General features: G+C 36.8%; 1 protein-coding gene across 2 annotated transcripts in view; it reads right to left on the bottom strand.

Moving 5' to 3' along the window:
* Positions 1-2,730: 2,730 nt before the first annotated feature.
* The window catches only part of LOC115422011 (protein-serine O-palmitoleoyltransferase porcupine-like), a 54,055-nt gene continuing 39,983 nt past the window's right edge, over positions 2,731-16,802 (bottom strand). Inside the window, exons 9-13 of one of the 2 annotated variants that reach the window (XM_030138043.1) lie at positions 15,482-15,558; positions 12,259-12,322; positions 6,557-6,642; positions 6,138-6,248; positions 2,731-2,888 (exon numbers count right to left, since the gene is read on the bottom strand). In XM_030138043.1, coding sequence (XP_029993903.1) covers positions 2,787-2,888; positions 6,138-6,248; positions 6,557-6,642; positions 12,259-12,322; positions 15,482-15,558 — 440 coding nt within the window. In that variant the 3' untranslated portion in view covers positions 2,731-2,786. Of the gene's footprint in view, positions 2,889-6,137; positions 6,249-6,556; positions 6,643-12,258; positions 12,323-15,481; positions 15,559-16,802 lie in introns of those variants that run through there. The other variant, XR_003935779.1, reaches the window with a different exon arrangement.

The raw sequence follows: 16,802 nt of genomic DNA, 5'->3' as shown, positions 1-16,802 counted from the left end.
GTGATCAAGTTGTTTTTTGTTTTTTTTTCATGGAGTTACAAAAATGCCCATGCATTTAATTTTTGAAGTAAAGAAACGTGTTTAAAACCCAATATCAGAAATTGATATTAAAACAATGAAATAAAATCTGATGTTTTCTCACATTTTAACACATTCTAATGCTAATTATTATTACTCTTTTCATGGAGATAATATGCAAAAAAAGAAAAATAACTTTTTTTTCTAACAAATAATTGATTTACACTGAAACATGTTACTGCAGATCAGGTTTATCAAGAACAGCAAAGTTACAGTAATGGTATGAATTACAGTGTGTGGGATGATCCATAAGCGTCCACTGTGTCGTCTGATATGGAACTAAAACAATAAAACTCATGAATATACAAGAGAACAGCTGGAGAAGAACTGTCCACTGGAGTGACCACTATGCATGAAAGGGTTAATATCTGTGTAATTTTTGCATTTCACAAATTCATCCCAGGGGCCAGACTGGACCCTTTAGCGGGCCGGATTTGGCCCCCAGGCCGCATGTTTGACACCTGTGAATTAAGGCATGAGTTTTGGTTAAGTACAAAATGCACCAAATTATTACATTTCCTTAAAAAAAAAAAAAAAAAAAAAAAAAAAAAAAAAAAGCACTACACCAGAATTTTGTAATAACTGTTGCAGTATGTAATAAGTTCAAGAATTTTATAAAATGCGGCGTTCTTACATAATGAGGTGAAAAATGCTGACATTATTACATATTGCACTGTTATTACATAATGCGGTGCTACAGCCTTCCTGAATGAGTGGAATCTTTGTGTCCATCTGCTTCACCAAAAGCCTGATCAGACAAAACCCCATTTAACAGGAATACTGACATCTGCTGGTACGTTACGTATGGGCTAGTGGGTGTCTGAGTAGAATTATTTAGGTATTATGTTAAAATCTCCATTCTAGATTAGATTAGGTAGAACTTTATTGATCCTTTGGGTATAGCCGTCAGGAAACTGAGGCTCCAATAGCAGCGCAGCATTGAATTTACACACAAGAAAATAACAAAACAATAACTCTAAAAATAGAAAACAGTATTGAAAAAAAAAAAAAAAGGCAAGAGCACATTGTAAAGTACTAGTAGAGACAAGAAGTAGCAAGGTGGTGATAATAAAAATAAATAGCTAATGATTCTGTATGTGTATCTATTATGTATGTATGTATGTATGCATGTATGGTTTAATAATCACAGCATAATGATAACAGTAATAGTCATTACAATGAATAATAACAATAATAATAATAAAAAAATAATACTAATACAACTACTACTACTACTAATAATAATAATAATAATTTAATTCATATTTGAGGTTTTGCAAAGCCAGATGAAATAAATCTATCTAGATCAGGGGTGTAAACTTATTTTAATTCAGTTCCATATTCAGCTAAATTTGATCTGCAGTGGGAGGGACCAGAAAAATAATAACATAATAACCTATAAATAATGACAACTCCAAATTTTTGTCTTTGTGTTAGTGTAAAAAAAACCCAAAAAAACAAAAAACATTTAATTATGAAAATACTTACTTTTATAAACTATCAAAAAAAAAAAAAACCTGAAAAAACTGAAATTTAAATTTAAAAACGTAAGAAAATTTAGTGCAATTTTAACAATATTATTCTTCAACTTCTCATTCGTCCATGTGCATTATGGATCAGATCTACAAACACACTGAACACTGAGGAACAGGCAGAAAAATAGTTAAAATTGTGCTGAATTTTCTTTAAACATTTCAGGTTGTTCATATTTGTTCAGGTTATTCACATTTTAGTGTTGCAGGATAGTTTGTAAATGTAAATATTTTCATAATTTAAATATTTTTTGCACTAAAACAAAGAAAAAATGTAAGTTGTTAATTTTAGATTTTTTTTGGCTTAATTCAAGATTTTTTTTTACTTAATTGAAGATTTTTTTTTGGCGTAATTCAAGATTTTTTGCTAAATTTGAGATTTTTTTTTTTTGGCTCAATTGAAGATTTTTTTTACTTAATTGAAGGTTTTTTTTGGGTGTAATTAAAGATCTTTTTTACTTAATTCAAGATTTTTTTCCTTAATTCAAGCTAAAAATTTTTTTGCTTAATTCAAGACTGTAGAATTTTTGCACTTGGCAAAAACATCCCAGAGGCCAAACTGGATCCTTTGGTGGGCCGCATTTAGCCCCCAGGCAGCATGTTTGACACTCCTGATCTAGATCATGATACGTGAATGAAGTAATATTGGTGGTATATCAAAGTGTCAATAGATCTGTTGTAGTATTTCAATAAAGTATTGTGTATTTATATACAGTATGTGGCTGTATTTGTGGATAAACAGTTACAGAAAGTGCTTGTGTGACTGGGATATATTTGAGATTGGGGAAGTTGGATATAAACATTTGGGGGTGCTTTATTGAATTATTCTATGTAATTTTCTGTCAGGTATTCACACTGTCATGACCTCCTGATGAAAAGGCAAAAAAGGTTTATCTCTTTGAACGTGGTCGGATTAAGCAAGGCCTCTGGCCTTTTATTAAACTGGTCCTGGAAAAACAGCAAACATTCTGGTTGTGTGTTTTTAAAACCTTCGAGTGCATATTGTACTTTGTGAATTTTCTGCTGTATTTTTATGAGCAAGATTGGTGTCCACCTTGGGTTACAAACAATTACACACCAAGTTTTTTTATACAAAGAGATTTAATAAAAAACTTTAAAAAAAAAAAACAACAACATAATAGCAGCAATAAAAGACACAGTTGTAACAAAAATACATCACTGAATTAAACGGTAGAAGACCCAGGAGACGATGACAACCCAGTGGCTCGCCCAGTTCAACTCAGACCACCTTTGGATGGTGTGAATGGCTGGATAACCCTGGAAACAGGCACACAGGGATGGAAACATTTGACGAGTTATTGACAGCACCCACCACATATATGACCTGATTCAGTAACCAGCTGTTCATCATAATTTCTAGATGTGTCCACAGCCCCACTCTATAAGGTGCATCTGTCCATCCTATGATATTGGACTAATCGTTACATATGATACTGGACTAATCGTTACATATGATACTGGACTAATCGTTACATATGATACTGGACTAATCGTTACGTATGATATCGGACTAATCGTTACATATGATACTGGACTAATCGTTACATATGATACTGGACTAATCGTTACGTATGATACTGGACTAATCGTTACGTATGATACTGGACTAATCGTTACATATGATACTGGACTAATCGTTACGTATGATACTGGACTAATCGTTACATATGATACTGGACTAATCGTTACGTATGATACTGGACTAATCGTTACGTATGATACTGGACTAATCGTTACGTATGATACTGGACTAATCGTTACATATGATATCGGACTAATCGTTACGTATGATATCGGACTAATCGATACATATGATACTGGACTAATCGTTACATATGATACTGGACTAATCGTTACGTATGATATCGGACTAATTGTTACGTATGATACTGGACTAATCGTTACGTATGATACTGGACTAATCGTTACGTATGATACTGGACTAATCGTTACATATGATACTGGACTAATCGTTACGTATGATACTGGACTAATCGTTACATATGATACTGGACTAATCGTTACGTATGATATCGGACTAATCGTTACATATGATACTGGACTAATCGTTACATATGATACTGGACTAATCGTTACATATGATATCGGACTAATCGTTACATATGATACTGGACTAATCGTTACATATGATACTGGACTAATCGTTACGTATGATACTGGACTAATCGTTACATATGATACTGGACTAATCGTTACGTATGATACTGGACTAATTATTACATATGATACGGGACTAATCGTTACGTATGATACGGGACTAATCGTTACATATGATCCTTCATCCCCATTGGAGCAGACTGGACAATATCTTAATCAATGGAAGATCAACGGACTGGAGAATAAACTGAATCTTTGGTAAATAATTCACTGACTAGATGCTTTATTTATATCTTGTCCTGACCTGAAAGACAAACAAATATCTCCCTGGGGATGAATAAAGTTAATTTTTATCTGTTTTCTTATGAACACAATATATATTCATCAGTGTACCTGGTTAACTGGGTTTTAATGCAGTTATCTAATCGCATCTAATCTAATCTAATCTAATCTAATCTAATCTGCCAAACCCACGGTAGCAACTCACTGAATTTAGCAACATAGACATGGAGGATGTTAAATCTGCCAAAAGGACACAGAAGCATGACAACTCTATTCCACTCCTCCACTGATGAAAATCATGCACAGAATACATGATGTCTGGGAAGGCATGGTGGATGTGCTGCTAACTGCTAGGAGCATTGAGTAGAAATGCACATCTCTATAAACAGAGCAAATTCCCTAATTCATACTTTAATGATATGACGCTAAAGTGCTAAAATGCACTGTTTGAAGAAGCAAAAGCTATTTGACAGAATTGCAGTGAAAATGAGCTCATGGGTACTTCAGGCACGGACACAGGTCCTTCAGTTTCAGTTGTACAAATGTTTTATACACTGAACAAAAACAGAAATGCAACACTTTTGTTTTTGCTCCCATTTTTCATGAGCTGAACTCAAAGATCTAAAACTTTTTCTGTGTACACACAAGGTTTATTTCTCTCAAATATTGTTCACAAATCTGTCTAAATGTGTGTTAATGAACACTTCTCCTTTGCTGAGATAATCCATCCACCTCACAGGTGTGGCATATCAAGATGCTGATTAGACAGCATGATTTTTGCACAGGTGTGCCTTAGGCTGGCCACAATAAAAGGCCACTCTAAAATGTGCAGTTTTATCACACAGCACAATGCCACAGATGTCACAAGTTTTGAGGGAATATGCAATTGGCATGCTGACTTCAGGAATCTCCACCAGAGCTTTTGCCTGTGAATTGAATGTTCATTTCTCTACCATAAGCCATCTCCAAAGGTGTTTCAGAGAATTCATGAAGAAGACTGTGCGAGGAAAATGGTGGTTACACCAAATACTGACTGGTTTTCTGACCCCCCCTAGACCACCCAATACAGTGAAAGTGCACATTTTAGAGTGGCCTTTTATTGTGGCCAGCCTAAGTCACACCTGTGCAATAATCATGCTGTCTAATCAGCATCTTGACATGCCACACCTGTGAGGTGGATGGATTATCTCAGCAAAGGACAAAGGAGAAGTGCTCACTAACACAGATTTAGACAAATTTATGAACAATTGTGACAGACACAACCACACAAGGTTAATATCCTTACAAACACACCATCATCATATTAGTTTCATGTCATATTATTTTGTATAAGTTTGGTTTGCAGCACATAGTTCATTTGCAGTCAGTCATTTAACATACACAGTTTAGTTTATTTTGTATTTCTTTATTTTTTAATCTTACATTTGAGATATGTAGGGTAACAATTAAGTTATTTGTTCTGTTATATTAATTTTTGATTCTGTTGTTTGAGTTACCGTGTGGCGTGTCCTGGCACATCTGGATGTGGAAAAGAAGTGGATGAGGGCGGAGTGGACCTATATACTGCAGCCACCTCACTGGAAGAAACCATGGGCTGTAGTGGCATAGGGGGATTTAGTGTTGTCAGGGTTTCAGTTGTATTTGGTTATAGTTGGTATTCATTTTGTTTTCCCCTTGTTTGTTTCTTGGTTTGGCCAAACCACTATATATGTTCCCCTTTGTTTCATTTTGTTGGGTCAGTTGTGTTCCTAGCATTAGTTGCTGTTATTTTTGAGCACAGTTTGTTATGTTGATCTCTTTTATATATGTATTTGTTAAAATTATCCTTTGTAATCTTTTTTGTTGAATATCTTTTTTTGTGAATAAACCCACTTGTTAAATTTAGTCCTGTCTCCTGGTCATCTTGCTGCTTGGTCCCTAACAACAATATTTGAGAGAAATAGGCCTTTTGTGTACATAGAAAAAGTTTTAGATTGTTGAGTTCAGCTCATGAAAAATGGGAGCAAAAACAAAAGTGTTGCATTTATATTTTTTTTCAGTGTACTTCATGCTCTAAGGACATAACACCCCGACTTCCTTTAAAATAAGCTGTGACACTACTCTTACCTTTTCCACTTCCTCTTTATCTACTCCAGGATCAAACATGGAGCCCAGGTAGGTCAGGTGGAAGATGGTCAAGAAGCCGAAGAGCATGTTCAGTAGCATCACCCAGAACTCCTAAAAACAGACCACACACAATTCACATATCCACAAGAACATGAAAGAGTCTGCCTATAAAGAGTTCTGCTGACCTTTAAACATCAATTCATAATCGACATGAAATGTAAATGATGGGGGGTAAACAGGTTCAAAGTATCTAAAGACGACATATGCTTCAGTGTGTTACTAAATATGACAGTGGGATAGAAGAGAGTGGAAATAAGGAATTCTGCATTCAAATATGTCCAACAGTGGAGCCTTTCACATTTCTATTTTCACTTGCAGTCCTTGTATATGACTGCTCCTGTGCAGAGCTGGAGCTGCACCTTCTTGTGCTGATGGCCACAGTCGGAGGGGCACGGTCTGGAGAGGATGCAGGAACTGAAGATGGCTGCAAGCCTCTTTCTTAAAACTGTGGAGGGAAACATAATAATAAAACATGAAAGCTCTGAGTGCCACTTCTTACACATTGAACATGAGAACAGCTGATCTATTTGTACATCTGGATGAGCCATACGGTAATGAAAGGGTAAGTGACCAACCCACTCACAGATATCAGCAAAAAAATGTTGTATTCTAATTTCCTTTACCGTATTCAGAGGAAATGAGGGTGCATTGCATTCCTAATTAACCCTTAAAGACCCAAGCATTCACCTTTAACCAAAGGGTCATTCCATGGCAATTCAACCAATGGTCCCCACATGACCCCCTCAGAAAATTCAGAAAAAATTCACACTTGTTCACCTACCAGATGAATGAACACATCCAAAATTTTAATGTCATATCTGTAATAGTTTAAGAGATACAGCCCTTTGAAAATTATTATTATCATTATTATTATTTATTTTTTTTTTTTTTAATTTTGCAAATTTGCTTTTCGACTGACTTTGAGGAGCTGTATCTCCTTAGGTATTCAAGCCACACTGCTGAAACTTACTGTCTGGGGTGAAATCCCCCTGAAAAGACCATATTTTGCATCAAAATAATTGTAGGTGCCTTCACGTTTGGTCCATGAGGCCTTGAAATCAGGCGAAAAGGCTAATTCTTCCAAATGTCCTCTCTCTTCAGGCTTGCACTGTGGCATAATGGATGAATGTAGAGACCTAATTTTTTTGCATGGATTCTTATGGTCAAGATGCAACAATATACTGCAAAAAGACTACATTTCAATGAAAAGTGTTTCTGTGAGGCAATGAATAAAATGGGTCGATTTCAATTTTTCACAAAAATACTCTTTATTTGAGCACCCAAATTACCATGTGGCCAATTAATGAAAATTTTGAAATTTTTACCATGTTTTCATATATATTTCAAGATGTTGTGCACAAAATTTTAGCTTTAGGATAGAACTGGTACTATTTTTAATATCTTTTTTACTGCATGACTATATTTTCTTCAAATTGTATACAAAAGTAGGTGTAAATGGCATTTTTAACAGTATAATGGCATTGATTATTGCACAAGTTAAGATAATACTGGAGATATTTGAACTAGGGTGTAGAAGTGCATGATGGTTCAGATAGAATAATTATAGATTTCCCAGAACTGGCTCAGGTTGATGCCTGTAGTAGAGACTTCTCGGAAATTGGATGGAGCTGGTCAGTTGACCCAATTTCACCAGGGTCAATGACAAAAATGTAGCTAAGATTTCCCAGAATTTTTATGATGCTGGCCAGCCTAATTTATGGAATTCTATTCATAATCCTGAACAAACTTATTCATCATGGAGGAAACATGTGCTGTTGGATTGATTTTAAAGGATGAATGTCACAGAGAGACATTATCAAGACAAACAGGCTTTCTGAAAATTGGTGATTCTGGGATTTAATTTTCAAAGGGCTGTATCTCCTAAACTATTACAGATATGACATTAAAATTTTGGATGTGTTCGTTTATCTGGTAGGTGAACAAGTGTGAATTTTTTCAGAATTTTCTGAGGGGGGTCATGAGGGGCACTTTCTGAAATCTGGTTGATTTGGGATGGAATGACCCCAAACCCATCTACTGATCTAAACTGTTTAATACCTGTTGATCCACTAATCCTATAAACACATGTAATTAATTGGTATAAAATGCAGTTTGTCATCTTTTTATGGTCATCAAATATGACCCATTTGGAAATTTAGAGGCTCCGTGGTGAACGTGGAAACACTGTCCTCTGCAACATTGATTCACCAGTAAAATCCATGGAGTTGGATCAGTGACAGTGGATGGACACACTGGGTATATGTTCAGTTAAGGCTGTTGTACAGGAAAAGTGTTTGTGTTTTTGGTGTAATAACCCTGAACTTTACTCTAAGCTTTTATGAACATCTACATGATTAGTAAATTAAAAGTAGGAAAATACTTGTCACTGAAAAAACACAAAATACAGAAGATAATAATAAAATAAATGGTGATAAGTCACTTAAGGAAAGTTAAATATAGAAAAAAATTCATTTGGGAAATGCCATAAAAGTAAGACTGGGTCCTTATGGGTTAAATGTACATTCCAAATGTAGATCAAGGGGGGTGAATACTTTTGCAAGGCAGTGCATCTGAACACTTCCACCCATGAATGATTGTTGGAGGTTGCACTCATTCTGATCACCATTATGCTAAAATACGAGGAGGCTTTAAAAAGTCAACGGAGGAAGAACATAGCTTTAACACAGTTTAAATCACATGGCCTTCAGTTTTACACAGATAGACTTATCAACACACCAGTGTTTTCAGAAGTGGATTGACCTTGATGTGGAAAAATAAACACAACTTCAACCATTTTTTTTGTCCTTTTACCATGACCTATTTGAAGCCCCCTCGTACTAAATACTAATTACAAATACGACAAATTCTTTACAAAGATTTCCAAAATAAATATAGGAATATCATTTATCACCTGTGGATTTTTCAAGATCTTTGAGCACCAGATTTAAAGATCAATTACTAATTTTAAGGACCATTAAGACTGAGTAGTGAAGACAGAGATATTTTGTTTATCTTAACTCTTTAAAAACAGACCTAGTTTTTTAGGCCTCTGCTTGAAAATTGCATACCCGTAATGAAAAGAGTATATCTCTGCAACAACAAGGTATATTTGAAAAATTCTGGTGTCATAATAAAGGGAACACCTATGAGATTTTTTCAGACATGTAAATATCAGTATATATGTTAGTGGTTAAGCGTAAATGAAAATGGCACAGCAAAAATGGAAAAGTTTCAGGTTTGCCTAAAAACCCCCAGCACTTTCAGGATAATTATCCCTTTGGAATGATTGAGCTGCAGCTCTAAACCTCTACCAAATCACATGTGAACATTCTTTCTGCAAAGGCTGACTCTGATAAAGTGAAGCAGAACAAAATTAGAGAGTTTCACACTATGAAACAACTATAAGCCCATGAGGTCACCAATTAGGGGGTGCTCAGGTTTGAAAGGTGGGTCACCACAATTGGCATCGTTAATGATTACTTATTTCACCAGTGAAAGCAGAGGAGTCAAGTGATTTGTCAAGTAGTTTACTACAACTACTAGTAATAGAAAACATGAATGAACAAGACAAAAAAAAAAAAAAAAAACACTTAAACACTTAACACTTTCAGTGCCATGGGCCGATTAAATCGGCTTTACGAAAACAACCTGTAAAGTGCCACGGGCCGATCAGATCGGCTTTGGAGAACACGCCATATTTGTGTACAAACAAACCATCCACCCCCATTTCTTTCTCACATTTCGATGACGTTCTTTCTGTGTCCCCCTTTTGAGACCAAGCAGACGGGAATTTGAGGTCACGCGACCGAATAATATTTTTATATCTTTTTAATGTTTCTTATTCTCCGGTGTTTCATCAGAGGGAGCCCTCCATGCCGGGGGGCGGCTGTGAACTCCGGGGGCTGTGGCACCTTCTCTCACTGGGGTCCGCTCCTTTCTGGTGGGTGGGGGTCCCAGTTGGCCCTCTCCCACTAGTTGGGATGCGGGGCTGTGTTGCTGGTGCCTGGTCGCCGGGGTCGGCGGCTGCCTCCTGGTGCGGATGGCTCCCTGAGACAACGCCTCCTAAATTGATGTTTTACTTTTACTTGTACATTTTTGTTCTGGTCTACCCGTGCTCAGTCAGTCTTCTTAAGTATGTGTGAGCTTGTGGGTTTGCATGTATATGTATGTGTGTGTGTGTGTGTGTGTGTGTGTGTGTGTGTGCGGGTGAGTGGGTGGGTGTGGGTGGGGGGCAGTACTGATTTTTAAACTGATATGTAAAGCACTTTGTGCTACAGTTTTTAATGTATGAAAAGTGCTATATAAATAAAGATTATTATTATTATTATTATTATTATTATTATAAATTATGCAAATTACGATCAATAATGAATCGGCTGCGTCCAGTGCGTTTTGGATCTAATCAGCAATCGGTCGGATGTTACCGAGCGGTTTCCTGCAGGATTCTTCAAATATTATAAAAACGACGCGAAATACTGAAACACAGCCAAATTCTGTGGCACTTTTAAGGCTTATTAGCCCCTTAACTGTCTGGCACTTAAAGAGTTAAATGAGAAATTGTACTAACTTTGGTCAAAATATTGGTAGTTTTTCAGTTATCTACTGGAAACTCAAAAAACAGTGATTAAGCTCCAGAACGCAAATATACACACTGACACCACAGAAGAACTCAATGGGAATGTTAGAGGGACATGCATTGTTCTTCCTATCTCTTCCTGCTGCTGTCGGATTTGTACATCTGACCAGCAGATCAGGGAGGCAGACTGTCTGTCAAACAGAACTGCAGCACACCAACAATTATCAAAGATAAGAGCAGAACCAACTGGTCACTTTGTCTTTACATTATTACACCTAGTTATAGGCAGTGGTGTAGTGGTCCCTGGAAAAGTGGGTATACTCTAATTTTTGCCCCCCCCCTTTCTTTTTCTTTTTTTAAGTAGTCGAGAAAAACACCGTTTTAGAAACAGTGACATACCCAAAAATCCATCAGTAGTATTTGCTCACTATTATAAAATGGTCATGATTTGATCAGGAGCAGTTTGTAGGTTTTACTGGTCACAAAAGCAGCTGCAGGAATGCAAATGTATTCAACATGTGGCAAACATAGGATAACGTTAGCTTTTCATAACGTTAGCCTACTCGCATAGTTGAACTATTAGCGACAAAGTCTCTTCTCTAAATATGCAGTCATATGGGCAGTAGTTTAAAACACTGGCTCATTCTGAAACCACCTTAAAATTTACCTCAGAACTATATATTCCATGAAAGCGGGTTCTCTTGATATGTGTCACTTATTTGAAAGACATTTATTCTGCCTATCTTGTTTGCATTTCCAATTATTGCTAATCTTTCAATGAGACATGCAGTGACCTGTCAATCAACTGGAGTGGAACTGGCACCTGAGGTGTCCAGTCAGGTTCCAAAGGTGGTCAGCGCTAAGCAGAGCCCTGGCTCTGGCGCTACGTTAGCAATATTTTCCTTGGCATGACCCACCCTCCTCTGCCCCTGATTGGCTCATCAGTCCTCATGCCTAAAGTTAACCAATCTAGGCACTTAGGCACTGAGTACTAGCCAATTAGAGGCAAAGTAGGGCGGGTCATGGCTTCACCATCCTAGGGGAAAACATGGCTCAGATACTACTGAATGGTGCACATTAGGCAGATTTAGAAGTGGGTACACGCAATGATGACTGAAAAATAAGTAGGTATACTCCATGTACCGCTGTTTACCCTGGACTACACCACTGGTTACAGGTGAGAAGGTATTAACGTCACTGTTTAAAGGTTGATGCCAAGAAACATCCCAAACACATCAAAGCAAAAGGAAAAAAGAAAACACAAAGGGCAGGGTCTCTGCAGGTATATAAACCTATTAAAAAAAAGTCACACAGGATGATAGGTGGGGAATGATTATTGTATGATGTTATACTTTTTTTTATTTCAAGATACATAATTTATGTTTAAGAAACAGTTCAAATGAATTGCTAACTGACAGAATTTACTTTTTCATTGCTTTTTATTATAGATTTTCTGGTCTGTAGAAGAGGGAATGTTATGCTTACCATGCTCAACATATGTGATGAAGCCCAAGGAAAGCAGAACAGCCCCCAGATGAAAACTCAGACCCTGAAAAACAAACGGTACATTCAATTCGACATGGACCTCAGATGTCTGTAAGTTCCCTTATGCCCAGATCATCATTCACAGTAGTTTTTTAGGGATGAAGTGGACTCTTTTTGTTTTTAAACAAGTGTATTTCCACCTTGGGGTTGCAACCCCACCTGAAATTTCTAGTAATTGATTAAAAAAAAAAAAAAAAACAACTTATAAAAATATATGGTAGTGGTGGTGGTGGGAGGGGTAGACATATAAACCTGTAGGGGGAGTGGTCTGTGTAGGTTGCTACTTGGGGTTTAGTGTTTAATGCTGCCTTCATGTGCTATCGAGAAGATGATCCTTTCCACTTGTGAACTCGAAATTACCAGTGCGTTGTGTTCAAGTGCTTTTGTTGTCATAGTGAAATGAAAAATGGCTGACTATCGTGACCTGCTACTTGGGTAAAATAGAATTTTTTTTATTCATTCATTCATCTTCTGAACTTCATCCTCGAGAGGGTCACAGGGACATGTATACACTGACAAATATAGAGACAAACAACCAGTCAGTCTCACATTCATACCTATGGGCAACTTAGCTTAAACAATTAACCTATTAATGCCTATTAATTTGGATGACGCACCCACACACACAGCGAGAACATGCAAACCTCAGTTTTTTGTAAAATTGTTTTTTGCAAATTGTGTGCTTTATAAATCTACAAAATCATCAGCTAACATTAGCACAACATTTATAAAAGCAGAATGTATCATTCGCGATTAATTCCTCGTTGCTCTCTGTCATGTTGAAAAGGCCAAATGTTATTTTCCCCTCTGTAACTTGTATATCAAAATTTTCCCCATTTCCCCAGTGGAAAATATGACAAGAGTTCATATGCAAGTACTGAGTTTGCAAGTAGTATCTACCATGATTCCCACAGCACATGAAGGCAGCATTATTCAAGGACACTGACATGTGGAAAGAAGCCAGGGATTGAACCACCAACCTTACCTTACTGCTGTGGCTCTAATAACTGAGCCACAAAACTTTACATCTGAGTTACGTAGTGTAGTTATACTTCGACAGGGGGTAAGTTACATTTAAACCCATTTTCAGGAGAGTGACTATTTTTGGTCATTTCCACACACATTACATGACAGTGACAGCAACAGTTCCAGTGAGGACAGTGAGTCAACAATCTCAGGTCCAATGTGGTCTCCAGGGTCTGTAAGGTCCACCTCTGCATGAACAGCGAGTGTACCTGCTTTGTTTGGTACCATGAAGTAATGGTACTAATGTAAGGAATGATGTTCTAAGGGATCATGTGGATTTGGACAGTGGTCTGGATCAGCACTGATGTTCTAATGTTCTAAAATACATGTTCCTTTCACATTACATGTTCATGGGTGGCTGTGACTCAGTTGGTAGAGCGGGTCGTCCAATGACCAAAGGGTCGGCAGTTCAAATCCTGGCTCCAACTGTCCACATGTCGACACTGAACCCTAAATAGCTCCCAGTAGGGCCAGGCATGCATGGCAGCAGCCGCCTGCTGGTGTATGAGTGTGTGTGAATGTGAGGAATTGTAAAGCGCTTTGGGCACCATGAAGGTGTAGAAAATGCGCTATATAAGTTTAATTCCATTTACCATTTATGTACTTCATGGATTGATTGATTGACTAACTCATTTACTTTTTATTTATTTATTTTGCCACATATGAGCATGGAACTAAATACGGTAACTTCATTGCCCTACATTTTCTACATGACAATAAAAAAATTATAAAAATTTCACAAAAGTAGTAAAGTCTTGTTATGCCTTGTAAAGGGTTAAAGCGGCATATGATTTTTGTCCCCAGTTTTTCATCAAATCTGTAAAACCCGAGTCATAGCCTAATTATCACGAATCCGTAAGTCTTTCTGTGATTACTAACCTGAATCTTTTCCCGCACAGTGAACAATTTTCAAAGTGTACTCCGCCATAAACAAGCCATTTGTTTACAGAGCTAGTGGGTTAGTCGGACATTTGCAGCAATTTGTCGCAATGTAAATTGTAGGAAGCGGAGCTACACGCAGCCACATTATGGCCGCAGCGGCGCCACGGAAACGGCTTCGTTGTCTCTTGCTACTGCAGCTGTGTGTAGCTCCGCAGATTTGATGAAAAATTGGTGATGCAAGTCATACGCCGCTTTAAGTTACTCATCTACTTAAAACCTATTATTAGTTCATTTCGCAATTAATTAATTAAGCTGCTTTTTTCAAGCATGGAACTCTTCACTGACACTTTACAACACAGGTGTCAAACATGCGGTCCCGGGGCCAAATCCGGCCCGCTAAAGGGTTCAATCTGGCCCCTGGGATGAATTTGTGAAATGCAAAAATTACACTGAAGATATTAACAATTAAAGGTGTTAAAATCATTTTAGGTCAATTCAATCTAAAGTGGATCAGACCAGCAAAATACTATGAGGATAACCTATAAATCACAGGTGTCAAACATGCGGCCCGGGGGCCAAATCTGGTCCGCCAAAGGGTCCAGTTCGGACCTTGGGATGAATTTGTGAAATGCAAAAATTACACCAAAGATATTAACAATCCTTTTAGTTCAGGTTCCACATTTAGACCAATTCAATCTCAAGTGGGCAGGACCAGTAAAATACTATCATAATAACACTGAAATAATGACAACTCCAAATTTTTCTCATTGTAAATGTAAATATTTTCATGTATTTACACTAAAACAAAGTATAATTTTGCAAAAAATGTGAATAACCTGAAATGTCTTAAGAGAAGTAAGTGCAATTTTAACAATATTCTGTCTGTTATTAAATGTTTTATGTGTTTGTAGATCCACTGTGATCTGTAAGTTCTAATGTACATGTGTAAATGATAAACTGACGTAGAATATTGTTAAAATTACACTTATTTTTTCAGTTTGTTCATGTTATTCACATCTTTTGAAAGGATACTTTGTAGATGTAAACCTTTTCATAATGTAAATTTACTTTTTTCACTCTAAAAAGAGAGAAAAGTTTGGAGTTGACATTATTTCTATATTATTATGCTATTATTTTTACTGGTTCGGCCCACTTCAGATCAAATTTAACTGAATGTGGCCCCTGAACTACAATGAGTTTGACACCCCTGCTTTACAAGAAAGTCTGATATCTGAGTGTGCACAACTCTACTCACGTGAAGTAAAGCACTAGCTGTGTATGTCACCAGGATAGCTGGAAAAGTCCCCAGTCTCATGGCATTTTTGAAGACATCTGGAGAAGAGGAATTCAGTTAACACACAACACACACAATGGCAGAGAACAAAACAAGCAGGAAAGTTCAGTGCTGATGTGACTCCAGTATTTAAGTGAATGTGTCATCCTCTGGGATTAAGTGTTGAAGACTGTTGTCAGGCTAATACAGTACCTGATGGGTTCAACATAGGCTGAGGATCAGAGAGAATATGTCAGAGTGTGTGTGTGTGTGTGAACCCCATATGTATTTTATCCCTTGTGAATTTTAGCCCAAACATTGTGTTAATCAACTGTAAACCATCGTTGTGTCCAACATCGTGAAAAGATTTTCCACCCTTTTGATTTTGAAAAAATATATGTTCAAGGAGACTATAGCAAAGTTTATTTCCAAATATATTATGACATTTAACAGATTTTTAAAATTTTGTGACAAAGACATAAGTAAACTTCTGTATTTACATCTGCTACCGTTATTTGAATATTTGGAGCTCATCAGTAGGTGGAAAGTAGTAGTTTCACATTTTAACTGGCCATTCAAGTGAGAAAACTGGGACTAAGGATGACACAAAAATTTATAATCAAGCTCAAATATAACAGGAAGAGTTTTTTTAATACTTTTATACAGGGTTCCTACAAGTTAAATTTAAGACTTTCTAAGACTACTTAGAACAGAATTTAATGCCAATTTCATGGTCATACTGGCAAAAATTCATGACTCCTCGAATTTAGGAAAATGTATTTATTTACTCCAACGCCTTGATTCCCACCGATCTGATTCATTTCTCACCAGGGGCTGGAAAGTTAGTGATAATTAGTTCCTAATGTCAGTATAAACTGTTGGGTTGGAAAGGGTGGAACTGAGTCAACTAACGTTACTTTCTTCGCAGTTTGGACATTTAACAGACACATTTGAACACAATACAGCCAACAAGTTTATGGCAATATAAATTAAGACCTACCATATCTAATCTAATACCATTTAAAGATTTTTTTAAAGTATTAAATGCAGATTTGTAAATTTTTTATGTTCTGATGCACCTTTTTTTCCCTCCCTTTGTCTTTTGTGGGTTATTTTGTTATAATTCCTACTTTATTCTTTTGGGTGATTATTGCTCTGTGTTATTTTTGCCTTGATAATATTTTTGTGTAATATTACGTATTTAGTGTTTTTTTTTTTTTTTTTATAGGTGGCCAGTTGGTTTCCCGCCGATGCAGAGCCTATAAATCGGATGGGCGCTGGGTACTCGCTCTCCCTCTGCCTC

This window comes from Sphaeramia orbicularis, chromosome 7, assembly GCF_902148855.1.
Source record: "Sphaeramia orbicularis chromosome 7, fSphaOr1.1, whole genome shotgun sequence".
Lineage (NCBI taxonomy): Eukaryota > Metazoa > Chordata > Actinopteri > Kurtiformes > Apogonidae > Sphaeramia > Sphaeramia orbicularis.
This window is presented reverse-complemented; position numbering and strand designations above follow the sequence as displayed.